Source organism: Cibotium barometz, chromosome 48 (assembly GCF_041138505.1).
Source record: "Cibotium barometz isolate CiBa-2024 chromosome 48, ASM4113850v1, whole genome shotgun sequence".
NCBI classification, from domain to species: Eukaryota; Viridiplantae; Streptophyta; class Polypodiopsida; order Cyatheales; family Cibotiaceae; genus Cibotium; species Cibotium barometz.
This window is the reverse complement of record NC_141093.1, coordinates 6,676,494-6,689,980: the sequence shown is the minus strand read 5'-3', so window position 1 is coordinate 6,689,980 and position 13,487 is coordinate 6,676,494. Positions and strand designations below refer to the sequence as shown.

At 40.9% G+C, this 13,487-nt stretch overlaps 1 protein-coding gene across 1 annotated transcript; it reads left to right on the top strand.

The window, feature by feature from the left end:
* Positions 1 to 537: 537 nt before the first annotated feature.
* LOC147610757 (xyloglucan 6-xylosyltransferase 2-like) lies at positions 538 to 2,140 on the top strand. Its single transcript, XM_086785233.1, has one exon. The coding sequence runs from the start codon at positions 703 to 705 to the stop codon at positions 2,026 to 2,028; it is 1,326 nt and encodes a 441-aa protein (XP_086641359.1). The 5' UTR covers positions 538 to 702; the 3' UTR covers positions 2,029 to 2,140.
* Positions 2,141 to 13,487: the final 11,347 nt, after the last annotated feature.

Below are 13,487 nucleotides of genomic sequence, written 5' to 3'. Positions count from 1 at the left end.
GTTACGAGTGTATAAAAACTCAAAATAAGTTGCTTGTTTCCCACGGAAAGGTTACAAGGTGTCATCCCCGACGAGTCCCAACACATTCAGCCAACCTTCTGCCTCCACATAGTCCCGACTCCCCACGCCCCTTTTGCAACTGAATTTTTGGCTTCCGGCCTCCCGCAAAGCGCCGTTATGACAACTTACACGGGCGTTTGCTGACATGCACTTGCCACGCCAGCAAGCGTGAATCGCTGGCGTTAGCAATGTGGTGGTCGGTGGACGAGAGCCAATTGATGTGCTCATTCATGCTGGCAGTGGCATTGTAGGGTTGCCACGCGGGCATGCTCGTTAGAACGCCGAGCTAACGAGGGGAAGGCACGTTAGCATGTTGGTATGGTTTTTATGACTGTAATAATACATCACCGACCCAGCAGCCTTTTGCCATCTCTCTACATCTCTTTTATCGTACACAGAGACAGCACGTTGAGAGCCACTGTTTTCCTTTACTCTCTCTCTTACACAGACACAAACACACTCTCTCTCTCTCTCTCTCTCACACACACACGTAACTCAAGGCCTTCGTGCGCAGTTAGCCTCTCTCTCTCTCTCTCTCTCTCTCTCTCTCTCTCTTTTCGCTGGCTTTTGCAAGGGAGCCATTGGAGAGAGAGCCCTCAGTAAAGCTGGAAGCTGTATTGCTGTGTAACCCTCTCTCTTACAATGAGGATCACTATTGGCTCCAGCTCGAGGGGCCGGCATCAGCTTCAGAAAACACTGCACAATGTCAGGGTGACTCTTCTGTGTGGCCTGCTCACCTTCATAGTCCTTCGCAGCTCTCTGGGTGCTGGCAAGTTCGGCACACCAGCCAAAGACTACGACGACATCCGGCAGCACCTGCACAGCTTCAAGAGGCAGCACAGGCTGCTCATTAGCGAGGCTGCAGAGGTCCGTAAAGATGCCTCCAGAAGCACACTCTCGTTAGCAACAGCCAACCAGGACCCAGGTGAAGAGGTACTCTCCAACGAGCCCTACACTCTGGGGAAGAAAATCTCAGATTGGGACCAGCAGAGGGCTTCCTGGCTATCCATGAACCCCCAGTTTTCCAACATTGTCAATGGCAAGCCTCGTATCATGCTGGTCACAGGGTCCCAGCCTGCCCCTTGTGAGAATGCCGTTGGGGATCACTACCTCCTCAAATCTATCAAGAACAAGATAGACTACTGCCGCCTGCACAATATCGAGATCTTCTACAACATGGCTCACTTGGACACAGTCATGTCCGGCTTCTGGGCCAAGCTCCCTCTCCTCCGCAAGCTCATGCTATCCCACCCGGAAGTGGAGTGGATATGGTGGATGGACAGCGACGCCATGTTCACCGACATGGTCTTTGAGCTGCCCATCCACAAGTACAAAGACCACAATGCAGTCTTCCATGGCTGGGATGAGCTTGTTTACAACAAAAATTCCTGGATTGGGCTGAACACGGGCAGCTTTCTCCTCAGAAATTGCCAGTGGTCACTGGATTTGCTCGATGCATGGGCACCCATGGGGCCAAAGGGGAGAGCAAGGGAAGAAGCTGGCAAGATTCTCACAAGGGCACTAGAAGGGAGGCCAGAGTTCGAGGCCGATGATCAGTCGGCATTCATACATTTGCTGATAACGCAGAGGGCAAAGTGGGGGGAGAGGGTGTTCTTGGAGAGTGCATACTATCTGCATGGGTACTGGGTGATACTGGTGGACAAGTATGAAGAGATGATGGAGAAGTATCATCCTGGGTTAGGGGATGAGCGGTGGCCCTTTGTAACTCACTTTGTTGGATGCAAGCCTTGTGGCAAAGGGACAGATTATGCAGCCCAGCGTTGCCTCAAACAGATGGAGAGGGCCTTCAATTTTGCAGACAACCAGGTTCTTCAAATGTATGGATACCAACACAGGCATTTGGGCACATCCAGGGTGGGGAGGATCCGCACTGAGACAGGCAGACCCCTTGATTTCCAAGATGAGCTCAAGCTTCTCCCTCTCCATGGCCGCTCCATTGTAGAATAATAATCAACACGAATTGTCGAGCATATCATCATCATCACCCTACCGTTTTGAGTGCATGCTTCCGACCGATGTATATTTCTCTCATTATTACAATTAATTTCGATTCTTGAGACATATTGGTGTGCTTAATTAAGCGTTTTGCAAGCAGGGGTGTGATAGATAGTATCTCATGCATGTCTGGTATAATTGAGGTAATAGTAATGGCTCGCATTAGTGTGCCACCCCACTTCGCAGAACATAGTGTAGTCACTGTAGTGCATTCAATGACATGAGACTCCACAGTGTCTCTCCGCCGAAGTGTTTTAATCAATTTAATGGACATTAGTAGTGTAGGCTGTATATAGCTCCACATCAATAGTGTGTCCTATAGTGCTTGTCTTCTTCGCGGACATATATCATCTCATTGTCAGAAATAAACTTTTTTTCTCGGAGATATGTCATGTCAGTGTCAGATACAACTTTTTTTTTCTTTTTCCTAACCATTGTAAAAAAAAGATGACCGTCAAACTCAACCGGTTTAAAAATGAATAGGTTAACTGGTTTTAAAACTAAATTTTGAAATTCAGAGACGTTTTTTTTTTTCCTTGACACTTCTTGCAAACGTTCAATTCTATGAGTTGGCCCTCCAAAACCCTCTACACACTTTTATAACAACTTGCAAGGCCTAGCCTTAATCGCCACACATTCAATTTGCCATTATGTTAGTTCTAATTATGCCAAATCTATTCATATGCACACACATTCTTCTATCCGTTCACATTCTTCTATTCAAGATTCTAGAGGTGGTTTCCATTTGTAAGATTCTTCCCAAGCCCTCAAGATGTCGAGTTTCTTTCCATGTAATCAATCCTCTTTTCAGAATAATAAAAGATCTTGTTTTTACCTATTTTGACCTAGAGAGAGAGATGTTCTAGAGAGAGGTAACTCAGTTTTTAGATATCTTTGGATGAAAAAATATCAATTTTTTATTAAACTAAATTTTTTCGAAATAAAAGTTTAAAAAGAATTTCTTAAGGTGCATTAGAAATAAATTATAATCTGCTCAAAAGGCCTAAGTCTAAGGATCCAGATTTTTTGAAAATTTTGGATTAAGGTTTCGAGGAACCAATTAGATTAATCCAAATGTAAGGAAGAGTTAAATTGAAGAAATAAAGAAAAACCCCTCAAAAATGAGTAAATACTCACATAAGATGAAGAACCAAGAAAAATAGTTAAAAAACTGATTTTTGACACCTCAAAATTGAGATTCTCCCTCATGAAGGAGGTGCCTTTTTTCTCATGAAGGAGGTGCCTTTTTTCTCATCATTGCTTTTCATTTTAAATCAATAAAATGAGATATTTCATCTCTCCTCTCTCCTAATTCAAGTCTAGTTCCAAAAAGTAAGCTCAACTGACCCAAAAATAGTCAAAAATTGACCAAACTAATCTGAAAAATTCTAGAATCAGTTTGCTTGGTTTGAGGTTCACTTTTTCCTATAAATAGTAGCCTCCCCCTTTGTAAAAGCTTAATAACGTTTATGCACTGTTACTCTACTCCTATTCCAGAGCCAAAAACATTGAATTCACTTGATAATTCACTTGCAAGCTCACAGAATTTCATGTAAGTTATTAATTCTACTTTTTTAAATTCTAATCTATGGTTTTCTGAATTCTTTGCTTTTTAATGTGATTATGGATTATAAGTCTTGATGAAAAGGCTTCCTCCTTCTCTTCATTAAAAATTTCAGCCTTTCTTTATCCTAAAATGAGTAACAATTAAATTGAGTTAAACTTTTCCTATTGATTACTCTTTAGAAGTGAAAAATTGATTAGATTAGAGTGCTTTATTTCATCTTGCGATAAATTTTAAAGTAAATCTAGAGTGTAAAAATTAAGAAATGGTCAGTCATACAAAGGAGGTTATGGTAAAATTTTCTTAAATTTTATGAAAATAAGTTTTATCTTTATGTTATTCAAAAAAGAATAATCTCCACCGTTTGTACATTCTAAAAGAAAATCTTTTTATTTTAAAAGTGTTATTCCTATTTTATGTATAAATAGATGTATAAAAAGATTTTTTTAATTATAAAAGTATTATTTTCATTAGATTCAATTTCTATGCATAGAAAGATGTATATTGAATATTTTTTTATTATAAAAGTATTATTTTCATAAGATTCAATTTCTATGTATAGAAAGATGCATATTGGATATTTTTTTAATTATAAAAGTGTTATTTTCATTAGATTCAATTTCTATGCATAGAAAGATGCATATTGGATATTTTTTTTAATATAAAAGTGTTATTTTCATTAGATTCAATTTCTATGCATAGAAAGATGCATATTGTAAATTTTTATTATAAAAGCGTCATTTTCATCAGATTCAATTTCTATGCATAGAGAGATACATATTGGAAATCTTTTTATTTTAAAAGTGTTATTCCTATTAAATTGATTTTGTGCATAAATAGATGCATAAAGAATTTTTATATCAAAATTAGATTCTCTTTAATTCTATGTTTAATTTCCATGAATATTTGATAAATGAATAAGTAAATACTCTGAAGAGAGAAAATTCTATTGTTCATATTCACTCGATTTGTAAAGAGAAAATTCAAGAAATCTATCGAAGTCGAAATATTTAGATAAATAATTAATTTATTCCTCATCGAAATTCGTGATTAATTTAAAAATCAGTTAAGTGAATATTCAATGAATGAAATTCAATAAATTAGTAATTGAATATCATCCCCTTTTCGAGAAAGATAATTCAGGAAGAAAAAGAGATGTGAGGTAAATAGAAGTGATGAGATGTGTGATGTAAATCAAATAGATGTGAATGAAGGAATGAATAGATGTGAATGAAGCCTGGATGAATAGATGTGAGTAGAGGTGATGAGATGTGAGGTAAATAGATGTGAAGAGATGTGTGGTGAGAATCAGATAGATGTAAATGAAGGGATGCATAGATGTGATGTGAATAGAGGTGATGAGATGTGAGGTAAATAGATGTAAAGAGATGTGTGATGTGAATCAGATAGATATGAATGAAGGGATGAATAGATGTGATGAGAATAGAGGTGATGAGATGTGAGGTAAATAGATGTCATGAGATGTGTGATGTGAATCAGATAGATATGCATGAATGGATGGATGTGATGTGAATAGGGGTGAAGAGATGTGAGGTGAATAGATGTGATGAGATGTGATGTTATGTGAATCAGGATGTAAATGAATGATATCGGATGTGAGTGGATGTATGTGAAAGAATGGATGTGAATGTATGAAAGATGTGATGTCATGTGAATCAGGATGTAAATGAATGATATGGGATGTGAGTGTGTATGTGAAAGAATGGATGTGAATGTATGTAAAAGAATGTGACGTGGATGTGTATGCGAAGGAATGTGATGTGACGAAAAATGATGTGATGTGACATGAATATATGTGGATGTGAAGTGATAGATATGAATGTATGAATAGATGTGGATAGTCGTAGAGGTGAACGATTGGATGGATGTGTATGAATGAGATATGGTGTAGATAGAAGTGATGAGATATAATGTGGAAAGAATGTATGTGATGGGATGGTTATGAGAATGTATGTGGTGGTATGAATGAATGAATGTGATGGATATGAATGAATGAGAATGTATGTGGTGGTATGAATGAATGAATGTAATGGATATGAATGAATGAGATATGATGGGTGTAAATGGATGTGATGTAATTGAATCTGATGTAATTGAACGTGATGGTCGAGAATTGATGTGGTGTCATGTGAATTGTGATGTGAATGGTTATGATGTGATGAGAAAGGGAATACAGATGAAATAAATGAGGAATGATGAGGAACAATGTGGAAAGACGAGAGTTCGCTATAAAAACTATATTTATGAACTGTTTTTTTTAAATGACTGTTTTATGTTAAGAATGTTGGGGAAGCATTTTGACCATCTTGTGAATGAGGTCGTGGAGACCTAATCTAATAAAGTTGCAACAGCTAATGGAGAGTCAATGGAGGACGTCTCGCGTAGCAAGGTCGGCCGAGGTCTTGACCAGCCTCGGTTCGATTAAAATGGTGAGCTTTCGGTACGGTGGATGAGGGACTAAGGAAGCGGCCTATGAGTGAAGCACTGGGTGACCTGCGAAGGATCCTAGAGGGTGCTGACCATACGATGCTCGGTCGGGCTCTGGGTCACTGAAGATACCCACGCATGCATTGTGGGAAGAATTGGAACAAGAAGTAAGAGTTGTTTTCTGAATTTGGGCATGGATCTAGTTGATTGGCCTTGCTAGTTCTCAACGGATGAGTCCATAGCTCTTTTATATGGATCCGTTGGTCAACGGATGAGTCCATGGCTCTTTTATATGGATCCGTTGGTTGATCTTGCTGATCTTTAACGGAGATTTTATTTTTGATATGTGAATATATTGCCAGTTACTATGAGCTAGGAACTATCGAAAAGGCCCCTGAGTGGACAGGTGGTGAGCGTTCTGGTTGCCAACAATGATGCCATAGATATACCGATGAAGGAATGATGGGAAATAAAGATTCAATCGGAGATTTTGAGGATTATGACCAGTGATACTATGGTTTCATTAAATGATTGTTTTAAAGATAGCTGATTCTGTGAAAAAGGCAATTTTATATTGGGTGTGTAAGTGGTGTGACTAGTTTTAAGTTTGCATGAATATCCGGCTAGGGGGCCTGGGAACTCTTTTCCCTGGTACCTGGGATAAAACCTAACCAAATTCTTAATTGGATCCCATTACTATAGTGGTTGGGCGGTTGGCTAACCATGGGACTGGATGGGGTAGGCTGGACTGATGGATCCCTAAATTGAGACTCAATAGTGGTTGGGCGGTTGGCTAACCATGGGACTGGATAGGGTAGGCTGGACTGATGGATCCCTAAATTGAGACTCAATTCTGTTATGATAGATGAAGTAAATCCCGGACAAAAATTATTCTATGGCTAACCATGGGACTGGATGGGGTAGGCCGGACTGATGGATCCCTAAATTGAGACTCAATTCTGTTATGGTATAATAGATGAAGTAAATCCCGGACAAAAATTGTTCTATGGAAAAGAATCAACGACTGTGCCTCTCAATGAGGAAAAAAGCGTTGGTCTCTATGATCCAAGTGCAATCTTTGCCTAATGTGACTATGGGACTTACGGGTTCGGTCAGATCAGTTCACTTTAGTTAAGACTTTTTTGACTACGTTAGTGAAAATTTATCCTAGAGGAATCGCCAGTGCTTTCCGGGCAATGGAAAGTTTTTCCAAGTTCGGTTTTGGAAGAACCGATGGATTAGTCTCTTGTTCAGATATCCGTAGAGCGAGGCCCCGAGTGAGGGACCCTGGCCCATACAAGAAGTGCTACTTCCGCTAGCGGCCCTGAATTCATTTGCGGTGGGGACAGGGACCTTACAGCTGGTATCAGAGCAAAAATTGGCTAAAGTGGATCAACTGAGATGCCAAAAATGTCAAAAATTGATGAAGTTGCAGTAAAAGGTTGAAACTGTGTGATAAATTCATACAAATTATTATTCAGATTGAAATTCATAAATTGGTAATTGGGTCTTCAGATGATGGAAGTACCGCAATTATATGGAATCCTTGACTTGCTTGAGGCCTAGACATGATGGTATTTACCTTATAATTCCAAGGAACGTGACTACCTGTATATACCGAGGGTATAACTGTAGCTCTTTATTGGCAATATATACGAGTAAATCTAAGATCTTGAAATTATAAGCAAAAATACTATGCAGATGATGAATTCGAATGTGGTTGATATGATCTTAAAATTCTGGTTGAGGATTGATGAGTTGATTTGGATTCAAATTGAAAAATGATGATTCCTGAATTTTAGTCTAAATGTAATAAGCTGAACAAAACCACAATGAGGATGAATGGGAGGACGAGTCCCTGTGATGATATTCATAACTGGAATGATGATAATTACTTCAGCAAATCACTATGAGATTAGTGGATTGTGCTGACAAATTGCTACTATTAACACTTGACCCAGTGGATCAAGTTAAGGGATGACAAATAAAAAATCTGTATAATTGAAATCGCCGTGGTCAGATGGAAATTTTGGCCTAATGGACCATTATTGTGTTAAAGATATGAATGAGACGTTCTGAATGAATTGTTATCCGATAATGAGTTCTATATGATTATCTTTATCCCATGATTCTGTTGAGGAACTGACCAATCTAAAGAACCCCAGAATCGGTTGAATCTAAAATCGGATTTGAATCATAAATAAAGGGACTTAACAAGAATTTTCATAGTGATAGGAGCAAGGATCAAGGTTGTCGTGGTAGAAATGATAACCCCCAACTCGACGAGGAAGAGCTCGACTTGGATGTTCGTAAAACTCTTCATAGATCGCAGCCTGGACCTTTCAAGGGTGAAGGGGAAAACTTGGGTGAGGCTGTGAAAAAGTGGATCGAAGCAATGAAAGAGAACTTCGATGTCATTGGGTACATTGAGAAGAGCAAAATGGCTCTTGCAAGACTGAAGATAGTAGAAACAGCCAGAGTGGCATGGAAAAACCACTGCAAGACAAACCGTCTGAATCGGAATACCCAGACATAGAATGATTTAAAGAATTACCTAAGGATGAGGTTCTGTCCTCTCGGCTTTTTAGAAACAAAGATGAATGAATTCTTAGAGTTAACCCAGGGGACACTTCGGACTTTGCCTTCAGTGGATATACCCATGCATGCCTTGAGTAATCATCAATAAAAGTCACCAAGTACAAGTGTTTACCAAATGACGGAGTTTGCATAGGCCCACATACATCACTATGTACAAGTTGCAATTTGCGAGTGGCCCGCACAGAACCATCCTTTGGAAACGTAGAACGCTGCATTTTGCCCAAAATACAGCCTTCACAAACATGTTTCAATGGTGCCTCAAGAGGGGACAATGAAGCAACCATATCAAATTTCTGCAAACGCAGCAAACTAGCAAAGTTCAGATGACCAAAACGAGCATGCCATAGTTTTGCATCTGAAACTGCCTTTTCATCAGAAACTGCATTTGCTGACTCTTCCACACACTTGTCATAAGAACTGAGCCTATACAGCCCACGAAACAAGGTGCCAGATGCAATAATCGTATCACCAAAAGTCAAATCATGAACAGTACATCTGTCATCCACAAATTTGACTACAAATCCAAGTCTAGCAAGCGCAGAGATAGACAATAGATTCTTCTTTATCCTGGCACATACAAAGCATCTAAAAGTGTGAAAGCGCTGCCATTTGCAGCAGTAAGCATAATTTTACCAATGCCCTTCACTGGGTAAGAAGCATTATTGGCACATGTGACAGTATTCCCCTTAGGGACAGCCTCAAGAGAAGTGAACATATCACGATGCGAGGTAATGTGCTTTGTAGCACCACTGTCAAAATACCATACATGAGAGTCAACAGAAACTGCCAAACATGCATCATGTACAGATGGGTCATACTGGCAATACACGCTAAACGCCCATTCTGTATCCTGCACAACATTTGCAGAATCTGCATTTGTAGAAGCATCCGCTATTGTGGCTGCATTTGACTCTTTTTTCTTTGCCTCTTTAGCCTTTAGCTTAGGGCAATTCTTAATGACATGATCATTTGCCTTACAATAGTTGCACCTGGTCTTTTTCTTGTCTTTATCAAGAGCCTTCTCAGACTTGTTGTTGCTACCTGTGGAAGGAGAAGAAGTTGCAGACCTACTAATAGGAGAAGAAACAGTGGAAGGGGCTGCCTTACCACTTCTTCTGTGCTGCTGGGCAGCAATAAATGTTTGATCAACTGCACGCTGCCTGGCTCTGTTTTGCCTGGACTGCGCTTCTTGCAAGAGCTTGTTGACTAAAGTATCATACTTGAGAGCATCAGGTCTGTCCTCATTAAGAAGTCTCCACGTGGAAGCAAAAGTCTGATATGTCTCAGGTAAAGCATCAAGAACAGTCTGCACAAGAGAATGATCAGGAATAATCTCACCTGCAAAAATCAACTGTTCTTTGAGATCTTTAATCTCAGTAAGAAAAACATTCATGTCATCATCTTCTTGCATAATCTTCAATTCTAGCTCTTTACGCAGGTAAGCGATTTTTGCCTCGTTACGACCTGCATACAAACCAGCTAGAATATCCCAAGCCTGTTTTGCTATTTTAGCTGAACGAATATGTGGGGTGATGTTACGTTTGACAGAAAGTGCAATCAAGGCATGAGCCTGCGCATCTTTACCATCCCAACGAGCTTGTTCAGCAGTGGGTAAAACAGCAGCAACAGTATAGCTGCTAGAACCTGCAACATCCTCAACAGATCCTACATCCACAGAACCTGGACGTACATCCATACCCTGCACAATGTTCCACACTCCTTTTGCAACCAAAACATGCTGCATCATGTATGCCCAAAGTGGGTAGTTGCTGTCTCCATCCAGTTTGTCTTCAGCAGACAACATGCGAAATACATCATTGCTGTTATCAGCCATGGCCACTGACTAAAACTGATGCAAAAGCTACCTGTAATGAATCAAAGACTGAACAGAAGACAACTTGTGCTATGTAGCACGGTCCACAATAGAACACGTATGCTTGTTTTGCAGAAAACTGCACTGTCGAAATTTCTGCAAAAAATGACGAAAACACCTGTGCAGAACTTGAAATGCAAAAATGGAGCCCGAAACGACCTCAGATGCAAATTCTGAGCACGCAAAGCCCTACGGGTATATTTACAGAGTATAGGGACCTGCAAGCGCTCGTGAAAACTCACCTCAATCGGAGAACGTGAGTCGGAGGGTGCTGGCGGTGTAGCCCTGGGAGCCGATGCCTGCTCTGATACCAATTGTTGGAATTAGGGTTGCAGGAAAGCACACAAAGCTTGGAGAAGAAGAAGCAAGAATGCACACTACACAAAGTGTATTAGATTGTGTCAATGTACAAAGATAAGTTAGCCCTAGAAGGATAGGCGTATATACAAGCCGGGGGAAAAAACCTCCTAAAGAGGGAAAAAGTGTCCCGGCGGTCCTAAGTGTGTTCACACACATCACTGCCTATATATATGGCAACAGGTAGGTAAAGAACAGGCTGAGCTTAAGAAGATACAAGCGAGAGTTGAAGCTAAAGAACGTCAGCAACGTGTTAGGCACCAACGAGAAGTCAACTTGGGGATTACGCAAGCATTTTCGATGAGGCAGAGGAGGATTCACTAGAATCTAACCCGCCTCTACGATACCCAATTGAGCTACAGAGTCCTTACGCGCGAGAAGGTGCTATATAATGCATTATTGGATATGGGAGCTCAATACAATTTGCTGTCATATGGAGTGTGGTGTCAACTTGGAAAACCACCCTTATCCAAGAGTACCATCCAAGTTAAGGGTATCAATAAGAAGAAAACCACTGTCTCAGGAATTCTGCACACTCCTGTTGCCTATGACAAGGGACTGTGGTCCAAAGCTTTTTGGTTATGCCTGCTAGTACCATGGAGGGAACTGTAAACTTAGGGCGCAAATGGATGTTAGCCACCAAGTGCAATATTGATTGGGCAACCAGGTGAGTTACAACGCAAGAACCAGCTCTCAGCCTGGGTCCCACACCTAAGCCATCAACTCTGGACAAAACGCTAGATAAGGAAAAATCACAACGCCAAGAGTGGAGACAGGCAGTGTGGTCCCCAAGGCTCCGCTTACTCTACCGAAGAGTACATACAAATGGGTCCCAAAAGCTTCGTTAACGGCTACCTCTACTGCTCAATCTCGTTTAGACAAGAAGCCTCGTAGTAGGAAAGAAGCTACCTGCCCTAGAAAAGGCAAGGTAACATCACGTTGGATTCCTAAAATATTATTAGTAGCCCAAGGGTACTACGAAGGGAATGACCAGATTTGGGTCCCTAAACATAAGCTGAATTCATCTGCATCGCCTGTAAAATCTTGTAAGCCAAATGTTGCCACCCCAACGACAATTCAAGACCGTGGTAAGGGAAAGGTAACCGAGTACTCCACACCACTTCTTCCAGAGCTAGTTTGGATTCCCAAACGATATCGATCGATACCACCTAGCTCAGGAAGGGGGGAGTCACAGGAAGCTTCTAGCTCCTCATGCCATTCACACGTTGATATAGAAGTTTCTACACGCTCTACACCCACCCTTGTCAATACCCACCAAGAAACCAATGAGTCTACGTCTCCACTTGTAAATGTATCATCGAAAGCCATATCCTCCGTTCGTTCATGGGAGCGTACACTACCATCTCTACAATTTGATGTGGCCACAAGGGTCATAAAAAGCTATCTGCCCACATCACCACCTATAACCCACTGGACAAATCGGTTCCAAGGGGCTACAACATCATTGCAAATCTACCCAAGGAAGGGGGGAGCATGTACTCACGTTCGACGTTCTAAATAAAAAATAAAAAGAAAGGCCTACAAAAAATGGCAATGTATGTCTGTTTTATGTGCTTTCATGTCGGCCTATCGCCCTATTGACACTTGGTATAGGCCACTCCAGACCGATGCCCTGGGTTGGTAGGGGGTCGCCTTGCCTAAGGTGAGCTAGTAGATTCCTGGAGAAGGCCTTGTGTGGTATAGGCCACTCCAGACCGATGCCCTATTGACACTTGGTATAGGCCACTCCAGACCGATGCCGGCCTATCGCCCTATTGACACTTGGTATAGACCACTCCCCAGACCGATGCCCTGGGTTGGTAGGGGGTCGCCTTGCCTAAGGTGAGCTAGTAGATTCTTGGAGAAGGCCTTGTGTGGTAAACATGGCACCAGGGTTGATGCTAGTTTTGCTTTCAAGAGGTCGCCATTGTTTGTAAAAATTGTCACAGCATAAAAGAAATAAAGGCAAAAGACTCCTATGACTCTGATATTTCTTATGTCCTTAGACTCTTGGGATTAGCTTGTTCTTAGAATAGACACATTGTGGTCATCTGTTTATTTATTAAGCTTGGTAATTTTCCTTGACTTAGGCCAGTTGTAGACCTTAATTAACCTTCGACACTTTGCTAACTCTTGAATTACTTTCAATAATTTTAAACTCCTGTTAATTTACTACGCTAGCTCCTTAATGTGACCTCTTAAACTAGGTTCTCATGGCATACTTCCATTGTGGTCTAGCATGCTTGATTTTATTTTTGATACACTCTATATCTTTTGAAGACCAAGCATGCTTTCACTCTATATCTTTTGAAGACCAAGCATGCTTTCACTCTACTTCCCTATTTTGCAGATATAGTCTACCACAACAAACCCTGTCGAGCTTACCATACCATAGCTTTCGAGGACGGAATCTACATCAGGAAGGGGGGCATGTTAACCTATGTGGCAGACATTGAGACGTATTACTTTTTACGTCATATATCTATTTTACGTATTCTGAGTCATTGGGCCGGGCTTGTCGGCACCACATGTAAAGGGTAAGGGGATTGGGTGATTGCCGATGAGAGGCGC